Below are 22,920 nucleotides of genomic sequence, written 5' to 3' on the forward strand. Positions count from 1 at the left end.
GTCGCTCATTTCCTTGGCATTTGACTTCTTTACATTACATAAAACAAATCCTTAGAGCGGGAGCATTTTGGGGCAGGGACAGGAACCCACCTCCTCCCTGTGTTTGTGCAGCTCCCAGGCCGGCAGGGCCAGAGCCCAACCAGGCACTACCGTGATATTAACACTAAACCTCCAAACAAAAGGTCAGGTCCTGTCTGCAAGGGCCACATCAGCAGCCAACAGGAAACCGGCTGCCAAGAGAAACTTCTGCAGTGCCCCGCCCTGGCACCAACCCGGGGCAGGGGAACGAGGCTGCCCCACCCCAACGCCAACCCTCACAGACGGGGAGCCCCCCCACATACCCACACTGGCCCCCCCCCCGGGGCCACCCCCATTTCCAGGGGGGGTGCCCCACCCCAGCGCCAACCCTCGCAGATGGGAGCCCCCACACATACCCACACTGGCCCCACCCCCCAGGGGCCACCCCACCCCCATTCCCCGGGGGGGGGGCTGCCCCACCCCAGCGCCAACCCTCACAGACGGGGAGCCCCCCCACATACCCCCACTGGCCCCACCCCCCCAGGGGCCACCCCACCCCCATTCCCCGGGGGGGGGCTGCCCCACCCCAGCGCCAACCCTCGCAGATGGGAGCCCCCCCCCACATACCCACACTGGCCCCACCCCCCAGGGGCCACCCCACCCCCATTCCCCGGGGGGGCTGCCCCACCCCAGCACCAACCCTCACAGACGGGGAGCCCCCCCACATACCCACACTGGCCCCACCCCCCCAGGGGCCACCCCACCCCCATTCCCCGGGGGGGGGCTGCCCCACCCCAACGCCAACCCTCGCAGATGGGAGCCCCCCCCCACATACCCACACTGGCCCCACCCCCCCAGGGGCCACCCCTCCCCCATTCCCCGGGGGGGGGGGCTGCCCCACCCCAGCGCCAACCCTCGCAGATGGGAGCCCCCCCCCACATACCCACACTGGCCCCACCCCCCCAGGGGCCACCCCACCCCCATTCCCCGGGGGGGGGCTGCCCCACCCCAGCGCCAACCCTCACAGACGGGGAGCCCCCCCACATACCCACACTGGCCCCACCCCCCCCGGGGCCACCCCACCCCCATTCCCCGGGGGGGCTGCCCCTCACAGATGGGAGCCCCCCCATCGCCCCGGCCCCACAGGCAGGGGAGCCCCGCGCAGCGGGGGCCCTGTCCGGTGCCGCGGGGGGGGGGGTCGGTACCTGCTGCCCGGCCGCCCCTGGGCTGCTCACCCTCGGCTCCGGCCCCCGGCTCCGCGCGCCCTGCCCAGCCCACCCCCGCCCGCGGGTGGCGATCGCGCCGCCTGACGCACCCACACTCGCCGGGCTCCTCAGTGCGGAACTTTCCGGTCAGGCATCGCCACGGGCAGCCCACAGGGGTCCTGCAGAAAGGGTCTCGCAGGCGCAGTAGGACGCTGAGGCCAGGAAGACGCGGGGCGTGAGATCACTCTACGGCAAGGGGAAGGGGACATAGGGGGCGGAGCCTAGAGCAAGGAGGGGCGGGGGCATAAGGGCAGGCGCGCGAGAGGGAGGGAGGGACCGGCGGGTGCACTAGCTTGAGGGGAGGGGCTGATCGTTCGGGACTCGGTGCGGGGGGGCTGGCACCGGGGGGCAGGTGTGGGGGGGGTTGCGGGGGGGGCTGGCACCGGGGGGCAGGTGTAGCGGGTGTTGTGGGGGGGGCTGGCACCAGGGGGCAGGTGTAGGGGGGGTTGTGGGGGGGGCTGGCACCGGGGGCAGGTGTAGGGGGGGTTGTGGGGGGGGCTGGCACCGGGGGCAGGTGTAGGGGGGGTTGTGGGGGGGGCTGGCACCGGGGGCAGGTGTAGGGGGGGCTGGCACCGGGGGCAGGTGTAGGGGGGGTTGCAGCACCAAGTGTCTGGGTGCCCCCAGTCTGTTGGCAGGTTGCTGCCCATCCCAATGCAATTTCTGCCTCCTGTCTTCCAGGGTTATGCGCAGCTTTCGTTTGCTTTCCAGCCTGGACGCGGGGACACTGTGTACGGGGGGGGGAGGGGGGTGGAGAACCATGAACCCAACTGTAAACCCTGCATGTGATGGAAACCGCTTCCAGCCAGGGTGCTGCCGCCCCCCTCCACGCAGACACCCCCCTAGTTCCTGCTCCTATGCTTTCCAGCCGATTTTTAGTGTCAAGCAAACACTTTTCACAAAGCAATCGCTCCTTATCTGACCTGTCAGGCCTCATCCTCAAAGGAACCTGCCCCTCTCGGAAGAGCAGCCTGGACACGTACATTCCTAACGTAGCCAGACACTCAAAATCATGGTCTTAAATTACTGCAGCGTGTAACCCACTAGCCCTCCGTTTTGTCCTCTAGCTACAGGGGCATCGCCTTGAATGGTCCCTTTGAACGTGGGCTAACTCCCTATGCTGCACTATCTGTCGGGTCTGGTATGTAGCTGGGACACTCGCAGTACGTTTCCCAGACCTGAAGAAGAGCTCGTGAGGCTCCAAAGCTCGTCTCTCTCCCCAGCAGAAGTTGGTCCGATAACAGCCATTCCCTCCCGCACCTTGTCCCTCTGATACCCTGGGCCTGCTCGGCTTCAACATGCTGCCTGACAGGTTCCAGAGGAGCAGCCGTGTTAGTCTGTATCCGCAAAAAGAACAGGAGGACTTGTGGCACCTTAGAGACTAACCAATTTATTAGAGCATAAGCTTTCGTGAGCTACAGCTCACTTCATCGGATGCTGTCTGTGCCTCTTTAACCCGCTGGAGGCCAGGCGAGGAAACTTTCTCTCCCCTCCCTCGGGTAGGTGGGGCCAGCCAGGCCACCAGGACAGGAAGCAGGCGGGAGCCCAGCTGTTGGCGAGGGCTCAGGTAGGGTGGCGTTGCTGCTGGTAAGGGGCTGTCACTTTGAAATTGTGGTGTCTTTCTGGGGGGAAGGGATCCAGCCCAGGTTCCTCCCTGCCCTGTGCTGCGGTCCCTGGGATCCTGTCTCTGGCAGCCTCCGTCTGTCGCTCTTTCGTAAGCTGAGGTGGGACGGTGGGAACCGAGAAGGGCTGGACAAGGGTGGGTCAGAACCGGGAGGAAGCTGCGGGAGGGGGGGATGTAGATGGGATTGTTAAAATGGAGTAATGGCAAATTAAAGGTGAGACCCCCCTCGCAGGAATAAAACCCAGGGGCAGTTTCCAGACCTCCAGCGGGGATTCAGCCAAACCTCTCACTCTCCCTGGAGGCCTCTGTCCCCACCATGTGCGAAATCCAGTGTGCAGGGAATGGACAGGGAAACGGCCCCTGAAGACCATGGCGGGTGCGATCATACCTTGTATGGGACCAGCTTCCGGTGGTGAAAGAGACAAGCTCCAACCACCCTGCAAACAGCGAGAGAATCAAAGGCTGGGCACAGGGGGCTGCAACAATGTGTACAGCGGGGAGGCTGAGAGCCACTGGACCCAGCTGTAAACCCTGCATGTGATGGAAACCGCTTCCAGCCAGGGGGTGCAGCAGGAGCCCCCCTAGATCCAGCACCTATGGCAGAGCTTGGGGGGCCTCGGGGGGGAGGTGCATGCATGCCAGAGAGACCAAGCCTGCTGCTAGAGCCGGAGGTGCAGGGGGTGGAACACAAGCACTGGGATAGCACATCAGCCCAGGGGTTTCCTTCCAGTCCAGTTTCCTGTCTCTGTCAGGGGTCAGGCCTCCTGGCTCCGAGGGACTGGCTGGACCCTCGGGCGCTTGGCCGGTAGATGGGGCTGCCCACCCTGCTGTGCTGTGCTCCAGGAGGAGCGGGCAGCCTTGCCTCCTGCTTCTCTCGCTTTTCTTGAGCAGGTCCTGCAGGAGGGTGCTCCCTGCCCGCCCCCCTCCCCTGGCCTTCTAGTCAGGCCAGGCCCCATCCTGCAAGCCGCCCCAGCACACCCCCAAATGACAGCCAACCAGTCCATCTCTGAGCCGCAACCAGGAAACATCCCTACACACTCTGCCTCAGACCAGCCACTTCCTTGCCCTTGGAGACTAACCAATTTATTTGAGCACAGTCTCTAAGGTGCAACAAGTCCTCCTTTTCTTTTTGCGAATACAGACTAACACGGCTGCTCCTCTGAAACCTTCCGTGCCCTTGTGTCCCACCCCAACCTGCTGCCAGCTGAGGAGGGCAAGGAAGGGCCAGTGGGCCAGTCTGAGCTATTCTAGTTCCACAGTCTGCCCGGGGAGATCAGCTGGCAGCTCCTCCGTGGAGCTCTGAGCATGGTCACGTACCTGGCACCACTCCTCACTCCCCTGACCTCTGTTCCTTGTGCAGCTAGAGGGAGACCCTGGCGTGTGTCCGTGGAGGGGTGCACCAGGTTGCAGCCCCTCTTCCAGCTCCTTCCCAACCTCTTCCTGAGATTCTGGCCCCACTTCTCCCGCCCCTCCTAATTCACCCCCTCTCCCTTCCTATCCATGGCCCCACAAAGTTGTGGGACCTCCTCCGCCTGGCGCTGGCCAGGATGGCCATCCACCATCCCAGGAAGATAAAGCTGGAGGTGACTGTAGGGCCTGTTTCTGCTCTGCACAGTCACGCCACTAAGCAGAGGTTCTCTGGGCAGCGTCCACCGACACCTTTGAGGAGCAGCGGGTGCTGGCAGGGGCTCTCTGCTGGCTGACCCCCTCTGACTCCCTGATTTTTAACCTTTGACCCTCATGCCCATTCCAGTTTTTTCATTAGTTGTCCCCAGTATTTACTTGTGGCCTGGGTCCACTGCCTGCCCCTGCCCTTGATCGAAGGGCAGGCCTTTAGCTTTGGGCAGGCTTAAGCCCACCATCTCCTGGCAATCGCAGTGGGACCCAGATCAGTCCCAGTGGCTTCCGAAGCAGACCCAAGAACCCTGCTAGCAGACAGCCAGGGAATAATCTGCCCAGAGTGGCAGGGGCATGGGCGAGATGGCTGGCAATGTAGGAATGAGGGGGCAGCAGAGAGATTTGAGGGAGAAGAGAAAGAAAATCTAGAGGAGAAGGGAGAGCACCTGGTGCAGGGCAAGAAAGAAACCAGGGCAGTGTGAGGGAGAGAGGCATGGAAGACATGCAGGAAGAGCGCCCTGGGGCTAGTCCAGGGCAGAAGTGGAACCTCCCAGCAGACTGGTCCAGCTCCCTCTTGACCCAGTTAGTGCCAGGCAGTGGGCTGCCCCACAGGGCTTGCTGCAGAGGGCTCTGCGCCATGCCCCTGGGCTGTGCAGGCTGCCTCCCTGGCATGCCCTGGTGGACTTGAACCCGGAGACCTCCCTGAGAGGAGGCAGGATAGTCATGTGGCTGAGGCACAGGGACTGGGGACCAGGACTCCTGGGTTCTATTTCTGACCCTGCCGCTGAGTTGCTGCATGAGTCCCTTTCCCCATCAGTCCCTGACCCTCCCTGTGTGGCTTCAGTCTCTGTGGGCCAGTGCTTTGAGCTCCTTGGCTGGCAGGTGCAGAAAGGGCAGGCAGAGCTGGGGTTGTGGGCTTCTCCCCTCTGAACCCCTCCTCTGCTTCCCCCCAGCAACCAGATGCCCAGGAAGAAAGCCGTAGCGCCACTGAGCAGCTTGTGCCTTGGCAACGTGGCCAGGCACATGCAGGGCGTGTGGGTGAAGGATTACAGCGAGAACTACCTCGACGAGTTCCAGTTCCGCTACGTCATGGGGCCCTTCAACGAGCTGGGTGAGAGGCAGGCCTGTCCTTCTGCCCCTGCCACCCTCCCATCCCAGAGCATCTCCTGGCCCTGTCCCGCGGGGCCTCGCAGCGTGGCTCTGACTAGCACCCGGGAGGGCAGGGGACCACATGGGCACAGCCGGGAGGAAACACGCTGCAGCGCTGACTTCCTGGCCTTGCCGTTTCACAACGCAGACGCCCTCCTGCCCCCTGCCCGCCATGGGCAGCCCCTCTGCCAGCACAGCCCCGTGCTCAGGGCGGCCGATTACCACGCTGTCTCCCACACAGCCGGCTGCTTAGTCCAGGACCTGCTCCAGTTACTGGGTGAGAGTCGGCGCCTGACGCGGGCCGCGCTCCATCTGCTGCTCGTGCCCCACCTGACGGCGCTGAGCCTGCGCTCCTGCCCGGGCCTGGTCAGCAACGCCATCACCCAGCTGGTCACAGTGCGGTGCAAGGTAAGCGGAGCCCCAGCTGCCTTCTGGGACACCAGAGCCACCTCCGGACCAGGAAACGAGGAGGGAAGGGGTCTGAGCGGATGAACTCCTGGGTTCTCTCCCCGGCTCTAGGAAGAGGTGGGGTGCAGTGGTCAGAGCTGAGGACTGGGATTCAGGACTCCTGGGGTCTGCCCCTGGCTGTGGGAGCGGAATGATGTCTGCTGGTGAGAGCGGGGGAGAGGGAGATACCGTCTGGGAGCTAAGTTCCCCCTAAGTTGCGCGGCTCCGCAGCAAGGAGAGGCACCTCTCCCCAAGCTGCTGCAGCAACAGGGGTCTGGGGGGAGTCATCTCTCCCCACCGCAGCCCTGGGGAAGCTTGCACCCCAAACCCCTCATCCCCACCCCCCCGCACCCCAACCCTCTGTCCCAGCCCTGAGCCCGTACCCCAAACCCAGCGGTTCACCTAGCAGCATGGGGAGTGGGTGTGGTGGGCAGATGGGCTCCCAGTGTAAATAGACAGGGGCGCAGAGGGATGCCGGGGAGTGTCTGCCTGGCTCCTGCACAGCACTGGCCTGCTGCCCCTCCCCAGGGTCAGGTGAGAAGCCAGGACTGGACAGGTCTCCTCTCCACCGCAAGAGTGGGGCCCTGCCTGGGGCAGCTGGGCGGGAGGGGAGAAGCTCCTCCAACCCCTGCCTGTGTCCTGCAGCTAATGGACGAGCCCGTTGTCCGCCCCCCAGCCATTAACCTCCCCCCCGAGGGAAGCGCCTGGTCTATCTCCCTGGTTCCTGTTGCAGAACTTGTCCTCCCTGGACCTCAACGGCTGCAGCCGGGTCCCGACAGCCGCGCTGGTGGACCTGCTGGAAGGCCTGCCGCGTCTGACCAAGCTGGGCCTGGCGGAGACGCAGGCCAACACGCAGGTGCTGGCAGCCGTGGGCTCCTGCTGCCGGCGCCTGCGGGAGCTGGACGTCTCGCATTGCCAGAAGGTGACGCCGGACTCCCTGCTGCACCTGGCCTACGATCAGACCGAGAGCGCCCTGTGCTGCCCCGCACTGCGGGTGCTGCTGGCCCAGGGGATAGAGCCCAAGGCCCACAGCCAGGACTTGGTCACATCCCTGGCCTTTGTGCTGCTGGCTCTGCCCAGCCTGGAGTTCCTGGCCACCAGCCACCTCAGGGAGGCCCTGTGTCTCATTCACACTCAGCAGTTCGGTGGCACGCAGGGCTTGCCGGGATTCCCCTCGCTGGAGGAGCTGGCCCAGCGCAGGCAGGGTGCCCAGGCAGCCGGGGGCGACTCATGGCTCACGCTGCCGCTCAGGCGGGTGGAAGAGGTGGAGGAGCCTTTCCTCGCCACGTTCTGCTCCGTGTGCCCAGAGATGGCGGAGGCGACCGTGTCTCTCAGCGACAGCCCTGGCGCCAGCTGGGACAGCCTGGCCTGGAGCCGCCTCACCCAGCTTGCCGTGCACTGCACGGGGCACCAGGAACGGGGGCTGGCAGAGATGCTTCCCGTGGCTCAGGGCCTGGGAGCCCAGCTGCAGTCCCTCTCCCTCCATGGCTTCTTCTACGGTGACGAGTTTTCCTTCTGCGCCCTGCTGAACTGCTGCCCCAACCTCGCCGCCTTCAGCAGCCACCTGAGCGCGCCCGCGGGGCCCGTGCGGCCGGCCGACGCTGTGCCCAACGGGGAGCCTGCCGCGGAGCTGCAGGACTGGGAGCTGGACCTGCTCCACCACCCCTTCCCCAAGCTCCGGCACTTCAGCTTGGGCCTGGCCGGCTCATGTGGGCCTCTCCCTTCCCAGCATGCCACTGTCCTGCGGTCGAGCCTGGCCTCCCTACTCAGCCGCTCCCCCAGCCTGGAGACCGTGGCCCTGCTCAGCATCCCTTTCTCCCTGGATGGCGTCTTCCAGAAGGTGCTGGCAGCCCCCGGCGCTGCCCTCCGCAATCTGCGAGAGCTGTCGCTGGCCGAGAGCCAGGTGTCCAGCCCCACCCTGCACTGCCTGCTGGCCCTGGACAATGGGCTCAGCTCCCTGAACCTGGCCGGCTGCCCAGCCATCCACCGCCGGGACTACGACCAGCTGCTCCACACCGTCAGGAAGGAGAGGCTGGAGCTGGACATTGCTTGGCAGTGAGGTGTCCTGCCTCGCCTGCCACGCTGCCCTCTGCCTTGACGCCGGGAGGGGAGGCCCCGTGCCGCGGGAAGGAGCCCACACCTCACGCAGGCGCCAGAGAGCTGTATTTAATAAAGCAGAGTGAACACGGGGGGAAAAGCACCTGCAAGCGAGCTTCTGTCACCCTCCCCGGGACTGCGCGTTCATCTGCACAGCCTTGAACAGGGAGGTCCCTTGGCTCAGCCAGGGCAGCGAGGGCCCCTTTGTGGGGGGCATGGGGGAGAAGGCGAGTGAAGGGCCTAGCTGGGCCCAATGCCAGGCCTGCCCTGTATGCTGCCGGTCACAGGCGTGGTCTCTGAGGAGGTTGCTGAATGACTTGGCCCTCCCCACATCAGCAGCTGCACTGTAGAGGCTCCTCCAAGCAGAGCCCCCACTGGAGCAAGGGTAGTGTAGACAGGGCCCTGCCCTGCCCAGGTTATTTCTGAACTGTGCCCCAGATAACGGGCGGGGCTGCCACAGGCAGCAGGATGGGTGGGGGAGGAGCTGGCACTCGGCAGCACGGAGGCAGTGGGCCCTTGCAATAGGGTTGCCAGGTGTCCGGTTTTCGACTGAAAGGGACCCTGGCAACTCCGGTCAGCACCACTGACTGGGCCGTTCAAAGACTGGTCAGCGACACAGTGCGGCTAAGGCAGGCTCCCTGCCTGCCATGGCTCCACGCGGCTCCCGGAAGCAGCGGTATGTCCCCTCTCTGGCTCCTTGGCGTAGGGGCAGCCAGGGGGCTCCGCGCACTGCCTATGCCCATAGCGCCGGCTCCGCAGCTCCCATTGGTCGAGAACCGGAGCCAGTGGGAATTGCGGGGGCGGTGCCTGTGGACAGGGCAGCGCCAGAGCCTCCTGGCTGGGCCTCTGTGTAGGAGCTGGAGGGGGGGACATGCCGCTGCTTTCGGGAGCTGCTTGAGGTAAGCACTGCCCGGAGCCTACACCCCGACGCCCTCCTGTGCCCCAACCCCATGCCCCAGCCCTGATCACCCTCCTGCATCCCAAACCCCTCATCCCCAGCCCCACCCCAGAGTCTGAACCCCCAGCCAGAGGCCAGGCCCCAACCCCCTGCCCCAGCCCTGATCTCCCTCCCACCTGCCAAACCCCCAATCCTAGCCTGGAGCACTCTCCTGCACCCCAAACCCCTCAGCCTCACCCCAGAGCCCGCACCCCAACCCACTAAGCCAGTCTGGTGAAAGTGAGTGAGTGAGGATGGGAGTGCGAGTGACGGGGGCATGGGAGGGCTCGGAGAAGGGGCAGGGAGTGGGGCAAAGGATGTTTGGTTCTGTGCGAGTAGAAAGTTGGCATCCCTACCTTGCAATGGCTCAGCTAATTCCCACCTTCCTGGCTTCCGCGCGACCCCATCTCCCCTCCTGCTCGCCCCGGGTCCCAGCTCCCGCGGGAGTAGCCGGGTGCTGCAGGGCAGGGGTGACGGGCTCCATGGCTCACATGCCCCTGCTCTCAGCGAGGCCCGTCCGTCGCTCCGACTCCTCCCACAGCTTGCGGGCCAGGCCCGGGTCGCGGGCAGCCGCAGAGGGCAGCATCAGCCTGCAGTCGCTGTCGAAGTATTTCCCCGTGACACCCGCTACCTCCTCCGAGACGGCGCAGTAAATGGTGCTGGCTGCTCCCTCCTCGGCAGACTGGAGAGAAGGGGGGTCAAACAGTCTCAGCAGCAGCTCCCCATCCCGCCAGCCCCCCGGCACTGCGCAAACCCCACCTGGCAGCACCAGAGGGGCAGAGCTCAAGCCCCCCACCGAGGCTTTGATGCCATCGCAGCCCCACAACTGCAGAGACAGGGAGCAGTGAGTGGGACCAGGGCCCTGCAGCAGGGAGGGAGGGACAGCGGGGCCGAGGCACAGTATGGGGGGCTGGGCCCTGGGGTGGGGGGCAGGGAGAGGGGCAGGGAATAGGTGGGCGTGGGGGCGAGAGGGGCAGTAGGTGGGGGGTGGGCGAGGCACAGGGAATAGGTGGTGGGGTGGGGGCGAGGGGGGCAGTAGGTGGGGGGGTGGGCAAGGGGGGCAGTAGGTGGGGTGTGGGCGAGGGGCAGGGAATAGGTGGGGGTGGGGGCGAGAGGGGCAGTAGGTGGGGTGTGGGCGAGGGGCAGGCAATAGGTGGGGGTGGGGGCGAGAGGGGCAGTAGGTGGAGTGTGGGCGAGGGGCAGGCAATAGGTGAGGGTCGGGGCGAGGGGGGCAGTAGATGGGGGTGGCTGAGGCACAGGGAATAGGTGGGCCTGGCCTGGCCTGGGGGGGGAACAGCAGCCGGCAGACCCCAGGGGAAGCAGAGCAGCCCGGAGTGCTCCCCGGGAGGCCCCCAGCTCTCAGCGCTGGGGTCACCCGCTGGGAGGGGTGCTATCTCCTTGCCATGCTGCCTGTCCTCCAGCAGGGGGCACCCCCCAGACAGTGGGACGCGCTCCAGCCGGGGGCAAAGTCCCTGCACCCAGGTCCAGGCAGTTGTGTTAGCTGGCTGCACTGTACCCTGCGGGGTTGGGCTGTGTCTACACTAGGCATTAGGGGCCCCAAGGCCGGTAGCTAACTCCGTTTTAAAAGCAGCCTTCTCTGTCGTCTAGCCGGACCCCCCGGCCCAGCCATCCCACTGCAGTCCTGGCCAATGTGCCCTCTAACTTTTTCCATCCATGTGCGGAGAGAATTTTGCTATGTGCACCAATGTGGAGATGATGTGTGGAGGGGGTGGGGCTGAGGATTGGGGCAGAGGGTTGGAGTGTGGGCGGGTGATGGCTTTGGCTGGAGGTGCAGGCTCTGGGGTGGGGCCGAGGGGTTCAGAGCGTGGGAGGGGGCTCAGGGCTGGGGCAGAGGGTTGGGGGCGGGGGGTGAGAGCTCCAGCTGGGGATGCGGGCTCTGGGGTGGAGCCAGGGATGAGGGTTTGGGGTGCAGGCTGCCCCGGGGTTGCAGCGGGGAGACGGGACTCCCCCCAGCCCCCTCTCGCCGCAGCAGCTCCTGGGCCGGGGAGAGGCGCCTCTCCCCAGCTGCGCGGCCCTGGATAGCTCGCTGTGCGGCCGGGCAGCTTCGAGGGAACTTAGGTCCTGGCCTCGCCTCCATGGCAGCTCTGGCCAGGGCAGCAGGGGCCAGGTTCTCTGGTCTCTTTGGGCTCAAGCACTGAGGCCCAGTCATGTCCCCTGGGCATGGAGGAGAGGAGGGCTCCTTAATGGTGGGAGGGTTCGAATACCCCCCAAGGGGACTTGGCTCAGTCCCGCTCCGTGCAGAGGGTGACGTGCCTTGGAGGTGGGAATTAGGGTAAAGCCTCCCTCTATGGCTGCTGCTACTCCCCCGGGTTTACTCTCTCCGTGGCGTTTGCTCGGGGATGCTCCTGAGGGACCCCAGAAATGCCCCCACCTCTCGGTGTGACTCCCTTCCTGCAGCACCCTGGCAGTCAGAGCCTGTGTGCCAGAAGCTCCCCACCCTGACCGCAGCTGCCTGGACCCTCAGCCAGCCCCACTGAGCTAGACCCCAGGGTCAGACCTTCCGGGAGCAAGGTGCGGACCGAGCTTTTGGGGACCCCGCTGTAAGTCAGCCCACAACATAGCCAACTGGACACTTGTGCCCTGCCCCCCGAGGGTCTGCTCTATTCACTCGCTGGCCCTACGCTGCCCCCATCCCGTAGGGCCATTGCCGTCTGCCAGAGCAGCCTATGCCCTCCAGGCCCCACACACTTCTGGGCTTTGGGGAGAGTCCATCCTGGGCCCCCCACTGCCCCGCCATTGCACGTACCATTAAGAAGATGCCGGCGATGCTGAATAGCAGGCGAACCAGCCAGTTGAAGTGGCGCATGATTTGTGTCTTCACGATGCCAGGGTTGAGGGAATTGGCCGTCACCCCTGCAGAGGAGCAAAGTCAGTCACTGCGTGGGCTCTGGGAACCGCGCCGGGGGGCAGCACTTCGGCAGGGCCTTATAGTCAGACCCCCGGAGCCCTGAGGGGCGGGGGTGAGTTTTGTACTCGCGGATCTAGAGCTGGGGGCCTGCTTATTCCTCGAGCAGGTGCAGCCCGGACACTCCCACGTACTTTTCCCTGCCTGGGAGGACACCTGCCACAGGGGGGCCTGCCCCTTCCCGAGGAGCTGGACTGAGCCCCACTTGTGCCCAACTACCTGCCTCCCCGGTGCTTGTCGGGTCAGGTGACCAGGCTTCACATGATGATGCGGGGAGTAATTAGGATCTAGGAAGGAGCTGAGGGCAGGCTCCGGCAGCACCTCCCCAGCAGAAAGCTCTGGGGAACAGAGACAGCTGGGTTTGGGGGAGCACGAGACCTGCAGGGGGTCCCCCGGGGCCGGGACGCAGCTCTGCATGCCAGCCAGGTGGCACGAGCAGGAGACCTGCAGGGCTGGGCAGGAGCAGCTCTTCCGCGGGGCGCTTGGCCGGGCAGCCTGGCAAAGCAGCTAGGAGTCTCTGGGGGTTGAAATCTTTCTTTTATGCTAATAAAACAGGCCCAGGCAGACGAGTGACTCAGAAGCCCCAGGTGCCGTGGCCTGTCTGGCAGCAAAGAGACTGGGCAGGGCCTGGGTTTGGCGCAGATGAGGCAAGAGCTATCCCAGCTCCTTCTCAAGGGATTCTCCCGCCTGGGTGTCACGCTTCCAGTGTGAGGCAGGCTGGGAACGCCCACAGCTGCACCCCAGCTGGCCCGTCCTTCCCTCGGAGACGCTGTGGGGCACAGGAGCCTCTGCCAAACTGCCATCAGTACCCCCCACTGCCTACACCCCACTGGGACACCGGCCCGGCTGTGTCCCCACGGTGCCGTGCCAGTGACTGAAACCCTGAGGCAGGGCAGCTGGTGGCACCCAGTGACTACAGCAGTGGGCAGAGGGAGCAGGCTGGGGGGAAGCCATGCCTGGGGGGCGGAGGGGAGATATCCAGGCAGCCTACGCGGTTTCTGGATTAGGCCTTCCGGGACAAAGGGAAATCACTTCAGTGGAGCAGAGACCGTCCAGCCCTGCGCGGGGAGTGCCGTGGGGAAAGGAGCCGCGTCTCTCTCATAGGCACTGAGGGGTCTCCGGGCTATTCTGGCCCCCCAAGCTCGGGTGCCGATGGCTCTGCTTCCCCAGAGTGGTTCTGGGAGGCTTGGCTTCCAACCCTGCTGCCCGGAGCACTGGCAGCTCGCCCCCCAGGTGATCGCTCACCACAAGGGCACCTTGCCCTAGGCCAGCCCCCAGCCTGCCGCCTGACAAGCATGGTGTGCTCAGAAGGGCACAGACTCTGTTGGGAAAGGCTTGTGGGGTAAAGCAGCCAGGGCCTCGTGGCCTCTGTATCCCGGGTTTCTGAAGTTTGAGTTTTGCTGAACTCAGCATTCAGGAAGAGCCCGAGATACCCCAGGGCAGCCTGACCTCTGCAGGTGTAAGCCCCACACTTCCGGGGTGTGGAGTTCTGTGGCACCAAGACCACTTAAAGAGAGAGAGAACACGAGTCTCTCAACAGCCAGTTGGCTTTTAGCTCCTGCAGTAGAGGTTCCTGCGCTAAGCTCCAGCGGTCCCAGGTTCAATCCCGCCCGCCGGCGACTGGGGTCTGCCGGTGTTACACAGGCACAAAGGGTTTGTCAGTAACTGATGGTCAGGCCAGCTCAGATACCGAGACCGGTTAAAGCAGGGGCACCTTGCAGGTGGTGACGACTGTGGTATCACGGGGGAGGGGAGACGAGCTCATAGAACCATGGAGTTAGAAGGGACTGCAGGGGTCATCTAGTCTAACTCCCTGCCAAGATGTGCTGTGTCTGACCCATCCCAGGCAGACGGCTCCAGCCTCCTTTTGAAACCCTCCCGTGCAGGAGATTCCACGACCTCCCCAGCCGTCTGTTCCATTGTCCTCCTGTTCTTACAGTGAGGAAGTTTGTCCTGAGATTTAATCTAAATCTGCTGGGCTGGAGTCTTTCAAGTATCTGAAGTTCACTGGCATGTCCCCTGTTAATCTCCTCTTTTCCAAACGAACATACCCGTTTCTTCAGCCTTTGCTCGTAGGGCTTGTGTTGCAGTCATCCCTTTGATCATCTTTGTTGCTCGCCCCTTTCCAGTTTCTCTACAACCTTTCTAGACATTGGTGACCAGAACTTCAGCTGAGGCCTACCCAGCGCCAAGTAGAGCGGTGCTATCACCTCCTGCGACTTGCATGCGAGGCCTTTGTTAATGCAAGCTAAGCATTTGCTTTTTCTGCAACAGCATCACATTGCTGTGGAGGTTGTGACCCACCCCGACTCCCAGATCCTTCTCAGCAGTGCTGCTGCCAAGCCAGTTCTGCCCCATTCTGTATTTGTGCATTTGTTTTTTCTTCCCTAGGTGTAGCACCTCACATTTGTCTTTGCTGAATTTCATGTTGTTGTCTATAGCCCAGTTCTCCAATTTATCAAGATCCCTCTGGATTTTAGCTCTAGCCTCCAAAGTGTCTTCAACCTCCCCAGCTTTGTGTCATCTGCAAACTGGATCAGTGTGCTCTCTATACCTACAGCCACGTCATTAATAAAGATGTTAAATAACGTCGGACCCAGAACAGATCCCTGTGGAACCCCACTTGAGACCTTCCTCTAATCTGACATCATTCCATTAATAGTTACTCTTTGTTTGTGGTTGTTTAGCCAATTATGTATCCACCTAATGGTAGTTGTGCTGAGCCCACATTTCTCCAGCTTACTTATTAGAATGTCATGTGGAACTGTGCCAAAAGACTTAATATCCAGGTATATTATGTCCACCACTTTTTCCCCATCCACCAAATCAGTTACCCCATCAGAGAAGGAAATCAATCTGGTTTGGCATGATTTGTTCTTGGTAAATCCATGGTGGCTGCTGGTGATCACCTCTTCATCCTCCAGGTATTTGCAAATGGAATGTTTTATACATGGCTGTCGTAGCTTCCCAGGTATGGAGGACAGGCTGACTGGTCAATAGTTCCCTGACTCCTCCGTTTTCCCCTTTTTAAACATGGGCACCACTTCAGCCCTTCTCCAGTCTTCCGGAACCTCTCCTGTCATCCATGAGTTTGTAAATATTATTGACAGTGGTGCCAAGATTTCTTCTGCCAATTCCTTCAGTGCCCGGCCGTGAACGGCACCAGCCCTGCTGACTTGAATTCATTCAAATTAGTTAGAAGATCTCTGTCGTGTTCTTTACTTCTCCAGATCTGCGTCCCTTCCCCTTTATTGCCTATGCTTTATGGACTAGCTGTCTGGTCAGATGACATTTTTGTGAGCAGACTGAAGCAAGGTAGGCATTGAGCAGCTCTGCCTTCCTATCATCTTCTGTTACCAGCTCACCTTCTCCATTGAACAGCGCACCCACTCCGTTCTTGTGCTTTCTTTTTTGTGTGACGTATTTGTACAACCCCTTCTTGTCTCTAACATTCCTTGCCAGTTATAACGCCTTCCTTGCCTTGGCTTTCCTGATTTTGTCCCTATACACTCACGCTGTCCCATGTATCCTTCTGCGATGTTATGAGTGTAAAATTTTTAATATCTCATTGAAAGGTGACACAGGGCCAGAAAGAGTTAATTAACTCACAGACTGACATGACCCATGACCGAACTTTAAAGACAGGATAGGAAGAGATGTAAATTAATAGAGCTTTGAAATGCAGCCGGCATGGTTAGAGATAGAAGGGTAGATGTTTCCTCAGGTCTTGTGATGTAAGCAAACAAGTCTTCTCTAGTGTTAAAGCTTTGCTTCAAAGATCAAAAAAGGGGTATTAATATTTAGGAAGATACTTGAGTGAAATAAGAAAAGGAGTACTTGTGGCACCTTAGAGACTAACCAATTTATTTGAGCATAAGCTTTCGTGAGCTACAGCTCACTTCATCGGATGCATACTGTGGAAAGTGTAGAAGATCTTTTTATACACACAAAGCATGAAAAAATACCTCCCCCCACCCCACTCTCCTGCTGGTAATAGCTTATCTAAAGTGACCACTCGTCTTACAATGTGTATGATAATCAAGTTGGGCCATTTCCAGCACAAATCCAGGTTTTCTCTCCCCCTCCCCCCCCCACACAAACCCACTCTCCTGTTGGTAATAGCTTATCTAAAGTGACCACTCGCCTTACAATGTGTATGATAATCAAGGTGGGCCATTTCCAGCACAAATCCAGTGTTTAACAAGGACGTCGGGGGGGGGGGTAGGAAAAAACAAGGGGAAATAGCTTACCTTGCATAATGACTTAGCCACTCCCAGTCTCTATTCAAGCCTAAGTTAATTGTATCCAATTTGCAAATGAATTCCAATTCAGCAGTCTCTCGCTGGAGTCTGGCTTTGAAGTTTTTTTGTTGTAATATCGCAACTTTCATGTCTGTAATCGCGTGACCAGAGAGATTGAAGTGTTCTCCGACTGGTTTATGAATGTTATAATTCTTGACATCTGATTTGTGTCCATTTATTCTTTTACGTAGAGACTGTCCAGTTTGACCAATGGACATGGCAGAGGGGCATTGCTGGCACATGATGGCATAGATCACATTGGTGGATGTGCAGGTGAACGAGCCTCTGATAGTGTGGCTGATGTTGTTAGGCCCTGTGATGGTGTCCCCTGAATAGATATGTGGGCACAGTTGGCAACGGGCTTTGCTGCAAGGATAGGTTCCTGGGTTAGTGGTTCTGTTGCGTGGTATGTGGTTGTTGGTGAGTATTTGCTTCAGGTTGGGGGGCTGTCTGTAGGCAAGGACTGGCCTGTCTCCCAAGATTTGTGAGAGTGTTGGGTCATCCTTCAGGATAGGTTGTAGATCCTTAATAATGCGTTGGAGGGGTTTTAGTTGGGGGCTGAAGGTGACGGCTAGTGGCGTTCTGTTATTTTCTTTGTTAGGCCTGTCCTGTAGTAGGTGACTTCTGGGTACTCCTCTGGCTCTGTCAATCTGTTTCTTCACTTCAGCAGGTGGGTATTGTAGTTGTAAGAACGCTTGATAGAGATCTTGTAGGTGTTTGTCTCTGTCTGAGGGGTTGGAGCAAATGTGGTTGTATCGCAGAGCTTGGCTGTAGACGATGGATCGTGTGGTGTGGTCAGGGTGAAAGCTGGAGGCATGTAGGTCGGAATAGCGGTCAGTAGGTTTCCAGTATAGGGTGGTGTTTATGTGACCATCGTTTATTAGCACTGTAGTGTCCAGGAAGTGGATCTCTTGTGTGGACTGGTCCAGGCTGAGGTTGATGGTGGGATGGAAATTGTTGAAATCATGAGTGAAATAGTATCATTGTCTATATGTCTCTTTGAAGGTTGTGGTAACCAGTATCTGAACTGTTTAATGGATAAATTATCCTGTGATGTTTGGGAGAAGGAAAGTTAAGCCTATTGTTTTCTCAGGCCAAAAGGCTGCAGGAAATGTATAAAAACCCTGGGACACGCTCCTTCTTCATCTCAGATCTGCTTTGGGTTTCAAGAGGGGGAAACCTTAAGCCATAAGGATTGAGATCCCCAGTCACTGGCTGGAGTCACCCTGAATATGGACATTGGACTAAAACCTATGGACTATTTCTAAAAGGACTTTTTGGCAACTACAAGCTCATCTCTGCTATGTATCTGGACCTCAAGAAACTGAACTCAAATCTGTCTGTATATTGATCTTTTAAGCAACACTCACTCTCTTTTCTTTTTTAATAAATTTTAGTTTAGTTAACAAGAATTGACTATAAACATGTATTTGAAATAAGATCTAAGTTTTATATTGACCTGGATGTGTGGCTGGTCCTTTGGGATCAGAAGAACCTTTTCTTTTATATGACGAGATAAGATTTTCAGTAATCATCGTCACATCTGACATGCGTGTCTGGATGGAAACCTGAGGCTGGATACTTTAAGGGAACTGTGTTGTTTGGACTTCTAAGTAACCAGGGAGGCACTATAGAAGTCGTTTTGTGCTGGCTTAGTAAATCTAAGTATTGGAATATCCACCAGCGTTTGGGGTTTGTCTGCCCTGTTCCATTTGCAGTTCACCCTAATTGAGTGACCTCAGCTGGCTCCCACAGACAGCATCATCACAACTTCCTTGGTGACATGCCCCTTCTTCCATTTCCTGGATGGATCCCTTTTCGTTTTTAAAAACTCCCTGGTAGCCAGATCCTTCAGGTCAAGACCAAGGACCAGAGACCTAGTGGGAGCCACTGGAGATCACACGGGCCACTTGCTCCCGGGGAGAAGCAGTGTGTCATACATTCTGCACCAGCTGCAGGCTCTGAGTGGCCTTCGGGTGCAGTTAGCGTGACCAGATGTCCCCATTTTATAGGGACAGTCCCGGATTTTGGGGTTTTTTTGTACATAGTCTCCTGTTACCCTCCCACCCCCTGTCCCGATTTTTTTGCTGTCTTATTGTTTTATTTGTTTATTTATTTGTTTTATTTGCTGTCTGGTCACCCTAGGTGCACCCTATGTGGAACCAATGGCACTGACCAACTTTCAGGGGACGTAGGCCTGGAGAGCTACTATGGGGTCTGCCACCGAGGGGCCAGCTCGCAGTGGGGCAGGAAGGGCCTTAAACAGCAGGGTGAGAGAGTGGGGGTTAGTGACAGCCTTGGAGTGACAAAGGCCCCTGAGAATGGATGATCAGACAGACTTTCTGCCATCTAACATGTGATCACGTGAACAGCGTGGGCGCCCAGAGGTAATCACAGCTCCCTCCGGGGCAAGGAGCCAGGCCTTGAGGCTGCACTGTGCATCACGCAGGCCCAAGCCAGAGGGATAGGTTTGCAGATGAAAGCAAGGCTGATATAAGGACATGATGAAATGAACGAGATGCAAAGATCATGCCCAGCTTGTTCTCAGGGACAGCTGTCTCCCGCGAAGGAGTCACCACACCGAATGACTCAATGGAAAGGCCCAAGGCAACAGGATTTCAGTGCAGCCAAAGCAGATCCCAGCTGGAGACAGCAGCTGGGTGAGGAATGCTAGGGCTCACAGCACCGAAGAGCTGGGAACACATGGGGCATTTCTCACCTGCTCCGGGCATGCCTGTGAAGCTGTAAGAGGAGATGGACCCGGTTCCCCTCTCACTAACACTGGTGTGGATCAGTGGAGCTGCCCCAGGTCAAAACCACCAAATGAGGGGAGAATCAGGCACTGTGAGATACGGAGAAAATCACAGCGCTGAAAGAGGCCTGGGAGGGCAGAGATGCCAGTCAGGGCACAATGCCTGGGGATCAGAAACTGCAAATCCTTAGAGCCATTGTGGCCATGCCGGCTGCCAGCGCCAGTAACATGGGAAGAGCTGAAGGAGCATGGGGCTTGGCCATGGCAAGTTCCCCCAGAGTCTGTAGGAGTCCAACTAAGTGCCCTTTTCTAGACCCAGCAAATGGACAGAAGGGGGGGGAAAGTTAGCCCAGGATAATAAGCTCCAGACAGGTGACTTGCCAAAGTCTGCACTCCAACCAACTCGGTCTCCTGTTGCTGACAGTGGCCAGCACCAGCTGCTCCAAAGCAAGGAGCAAGAACCCAGGCAGGAGGCAGTGATAGGATAATCTGCCCCGGGAGGAAATTCCTGACCGCTGATCGTTAGAGATTCATGTGTGCCCTGACGCAGAAAAGTTCCCACCCTTTATTTCTGTAACTCTGATTGTTCTCATTACCCAGGTGACCCTTCACTGTCCCCTGCTAAACTCTTGGTCTCAACCACATGTGGTGGCAGTGGGATCCACAGGCTAATTACACACAGTGTAACAGTATTGCCTTTGATCAGTTTTAAATGTTCTGCCTGTCGGTTTCATTGACTTTTGCCTTGTTCTTGTGTTGTGAGAGGGTCAATACAAGTGCCCCATTTGCTCAACCCCATTCGTTATCCTGCCCCCCAGTATTCGTCTTCTCTCAGAACAAAACACCCCCTCGCTTGCCAGGAGGGCTGCAGGAGGGCTGAGATCATGCAGGGGCTGTTCTAATTTCTGTCCATCTCAGGTGCTATCACTGTAGTATCTGAAGCCTCACAACCTGAATCTTCAGTGCCTTGATCCTCACAGGCCCCCATGCACCGGGCCGCATTACAGCTCCTGGTTCGGTTATACCTTGTTATGGGTCAGGCCTGGGCACCACCTTCCGTTGCGGATAGGTGTCAAGAAATCATTGTAAGGAGGTCGCTGAAACAATAGCAGTAGCCCCCCAAAACACAGGCACATGGAAATGGTGTGTAGAAGCTAAAACGTGGCCCAAGAGGACAGGTGGAAGGTTGGGGCGTGGGGGGTGAGAGAGAGGGAGGGCACGCAGAAGCAGCAAGAGAAAGCCAAGTCAACAGTAACGTGGCCATGAGCGAGAGCGCGGAGAGACGGCTCTTTGGGCGCAGAGTGCTGGCGGTAGGCAGGCTTGGAGCAGTGAGCAGACACCGGCTCCTGCTGTTTGACTTCTATGTTCAGGGGAACAGGGCTTCGTATGCCTTTTGTAAAGAAACAAGACTGCACCAAAGAAATCCCTGACTCTCACCAATTCATCCTCCGACCTGGAACAACGAACAAGAGCCCCAACTTCTGCTTAGCTTCTCAGGTCACAAAGGGCAACACTGTTATCCCCATGGGTACAGAAAGAAACTGAAACCCAGAGATTGATTTCAGTGGGAGTTAGGCACCAAAATACCTTTGAAAATCTGGCCATTGGGTCTTGATTTCACTGTGGCATCAAGAAAGGATTGGAAATTTACATGGATGGTGAAAACAACCCAAGTTACAGAAATAAAAGCTGGTAATTCCTGCTGCCTGGTTAGCCCAGCCTTGCCCCAGACCCTCGCCAGCTACATAGGACCAGTGCGGCCACATGGGAATTGCTGTGAAGTCAAACCCCACCCCACTCCCTGGAATATGCGCCGGGACCCTGGCAGCTTCTCACCGAGCCCTAGAAAATGTCCACGGTGCGGTGTCCTCCCTAGCGCAGGAAGCCGCGGAAGGGCTAGCAGCGCTCACGATGGAATGAGCAGCCCCCTGCACAGCCAGCCTGGGAAGCAGACAAGCTCTCACCCCCCCCACCCCCCACTTACACATCTTCCTGCAAAGCTCACAGCCCCCCCCCTGGAGTTGCTCACGTGCGAGGAGGCCATGACGCCTAGCAGCATCTGTTCTTTACCTCGAGGAGTCACACCCTTGACATTGGTGGGGAGTAATTTGGGAATGCTGCAAGCACAGACTCCCTCTCCCCCCCTTCCCCCCCGGGTCCCACGACTGGGGCGAGTCGAGTGAGTGCAGCTGCCCAGTGGAACAAGAGCCGGGACAGAGCACCCACAGCTGCAGTAACTGGGCCAGGGGGTATTTGCAGGACAGGGCAGCTCTTAGATGGCAGGGATTAGGCTCTGGACCCTCCTCAGGGAATTCAGGGCTGGGTGGGACCACCCCCCGGGAGGCCTGTCTGCTGCAGGGCCCGGGACAGCGCCTCTGAGTCACAGGGCCAGTGGCCATCCCTTCCCTTTCTGCCAAGGTGCTGCGTAAATCCAGGGGGGCGTGAGGCGCGAACACAGCTGTGGGAGGGTTCAGGAGGGGCCACGGGGCCCTGGTCTCTTGGGGGCACTGGCCTCTGCCGGCACCAGGGCGGGATCACACTGACCCGTGCCCTGCAGCCTCCTGGCCAGCTCCTTGGTGAACAGGACGTTCATGAGCTTGGTGTTCCTGTAGGTCTGGTTAAAGTTCTTGGTCCTCTCCTCCCCGGTCAGGTGCTTCACGTTGACCATGCCCTGGAAGTGTACGAAGGACGAGACGTTCACGATGCGGGCGGGAGCAGAAGCCTTCATGGTGTCTGTGCAGGGGAGGGGAAAAGTGAACAGGCAAGTCAGTGGGTGGCGTGGGAGGGGGGCTCCCACATGGGAAGGAGGGGCCGGGGAGAAGCCCCAGCTCAGAGAGACCCTTTGGCAGCAGACGGGGGGGTCAGCCCCCAGCCCCGGCACAGCCAGAGCAAGACCTGGGTCCATGCCCCAGGGGAATGCCCGGGGCAGCAGGGCAGCCCTCTCCCAGCCCAGCCAGTCCCCAGTTCCTGGGGTAGCCCCTTCCCCAGCCCCGCAGTGCCCAATGCCGGGGGCAGCCCGTCCCCCAGCCCAGCGAGTGCCCAGTTCCTGGGGCAGCTCTTACCCAGCAGCAAATTGGTAAGAAGAAAAGGGCCCAAGTAGTTGGTGGCGAACGTCTGCTCCAGCCCCTCGGAGGTGATGGAGAACGGCAAACCTGGAAGAGAAGAGGGGACTGGCACAGCGGGCCCTGGCTGGGCAGTCGGGGGTGGGTGGCTGTGTGTGCCATTCGGATTCGTGCTCCCTGCCCGCCACAGCCCCAGGCTGAGCTGAGACACCTGCTTTCCTGCTAAGCTCTGTCTGTTCACTGGTACCACCGCCCAGGTGTCCGTCCCAGCCCCGGCCGGGCTGCATCCTGCAGGCACCCAGGCTGAGTGCTCCGGTGCAGCGCCTGGCCCAGTGGGCCCCGATCCCTGCTGGGGTAATTCAGTGCTACTGTCAGACAGGGAATAACCTTGGCGGGGGATCTGCTGCGGGCTGGGTAACGAACAAAGCTCTCCCAGCCACCCAGGGAGACCTGGCAGCTTCGGAGAGACGACATGTAGAAGTCACCGTGGCAAGGGCCAGCCGCGCCATGTGCCCGGTTAGCAATGGGGCATTGGACTGGTGCTGGGCACCTCACAGCAGGTCCGCGTGCTAATGGAGACTGGCTGTTGGGAAAACTGAGCAACAAAGGTACCTGGCTTGTGAGCTCCGCTGTGAAAAGCAAGTGCACAGTCGTAGGATGTGACCGTAACCTACGACAACAAACGCAGAGGGGCAAAGGCAGACAGGCTGAATGAGTACAAAGAGAAA

General features: G+C 59.5%; 2 protein-coding genes across 2 annotated transcripts in view; one reads left to right on the forward strand and one right to left on the reverse strand.

Annotated features, from left to right (window-relative positions):
* The first annotated feature begins 2,821 nt into the window (after window positions 1–2,821).
* LOC141986927 (uncharacterized) lies at window positions 2,822–8,563 on the forward strand. The gene is made up of 4 exons (XM_074951993.1): window positions 2,822–2,867; window positions 5,475–5,632; window positions 5,912–6,078; window positions 6,851–8,563. Exons 2-4 carry the CDS (start codon window positions 5,482–5,484, stop codon window positions 8,174–8,176), a joined length of 1,644 nt encoding a protein of 547 aa, XP_074808094.1. The 5' UTR covers window positions 2,822–2,867; window positions 5,475–5,481; the 3' UTR covers window positions 8,177–8,563.
* A 978-nt stretch (window positions 8,564–9,541) lies between these two features.
* Window positions 9,542–22,920, reverse strand: part of LOC141986929 (retinol dehydrogenase 13-like) — a 43,655-nt gene continuing 30,276 nt past the window's right edge. Inside the window, exons 3-6 of the mRNA XM_074951997.1 lie at window positions 22,193–22,282; window positions 21,675–21,863; window positions 11,919–12,025; window positions 9,542–9,833 (exon numbers count right to left, since the gene is read on the reverse strand). Coding sequence (XP_074808098.1) covers window positions 9,639–9,833; window positions 11,919–12,025; window positions 21,675–21,863; window positions 22,193–22,282 — 581 coding nt within the window. The 3' untranslated portion in view covers window positions 9,542–9,638. The remainder of the gene's footprint in view (window positions 9,834–11,918; window positions 12,026–21,674; window positions 21,864–22,192; window positions 22,283–22,920) is intronic.

This window comes from Natator depressus, chromosome 4 (genome assembly GCF_965152275.1).
Source record: "Natator depressus isolate rNatDep1 chromosome 4, rNatDep2.hap1, whole genome shotgun sequence".
In the NCBI taxonomy this organism is placed as follows: domain Eukaryota; kingdom Metazoa; phylum Chordata; order Testudines; family Cheloniidae; genus Natator; species Natator depressus.

Coding starts and splice junctions, on each gene's coding strand:
- LOC141986927 (XM_074951993.1), top strand. CDS start 5,482: ATGCCCAGGAAGAAAGCCGTAGCGCCACTGAGCAGCTTGTGCCTTGGC. Junction 5,633..5,911: donor GGGGCCCTTCAACGAGCTGG/GTGAGAGGCAGG, acceptor TCTCCCACACAG/CCGGCTGCTTAGTCCAGGAC. Junction 6,079..6,850: donor TGGTCACAGTGCGGTGCAAG/GTAAGCGGAGCC, acceptor TTCCTGTTGCAG/AACTTGTCCTCCCTGGACCT.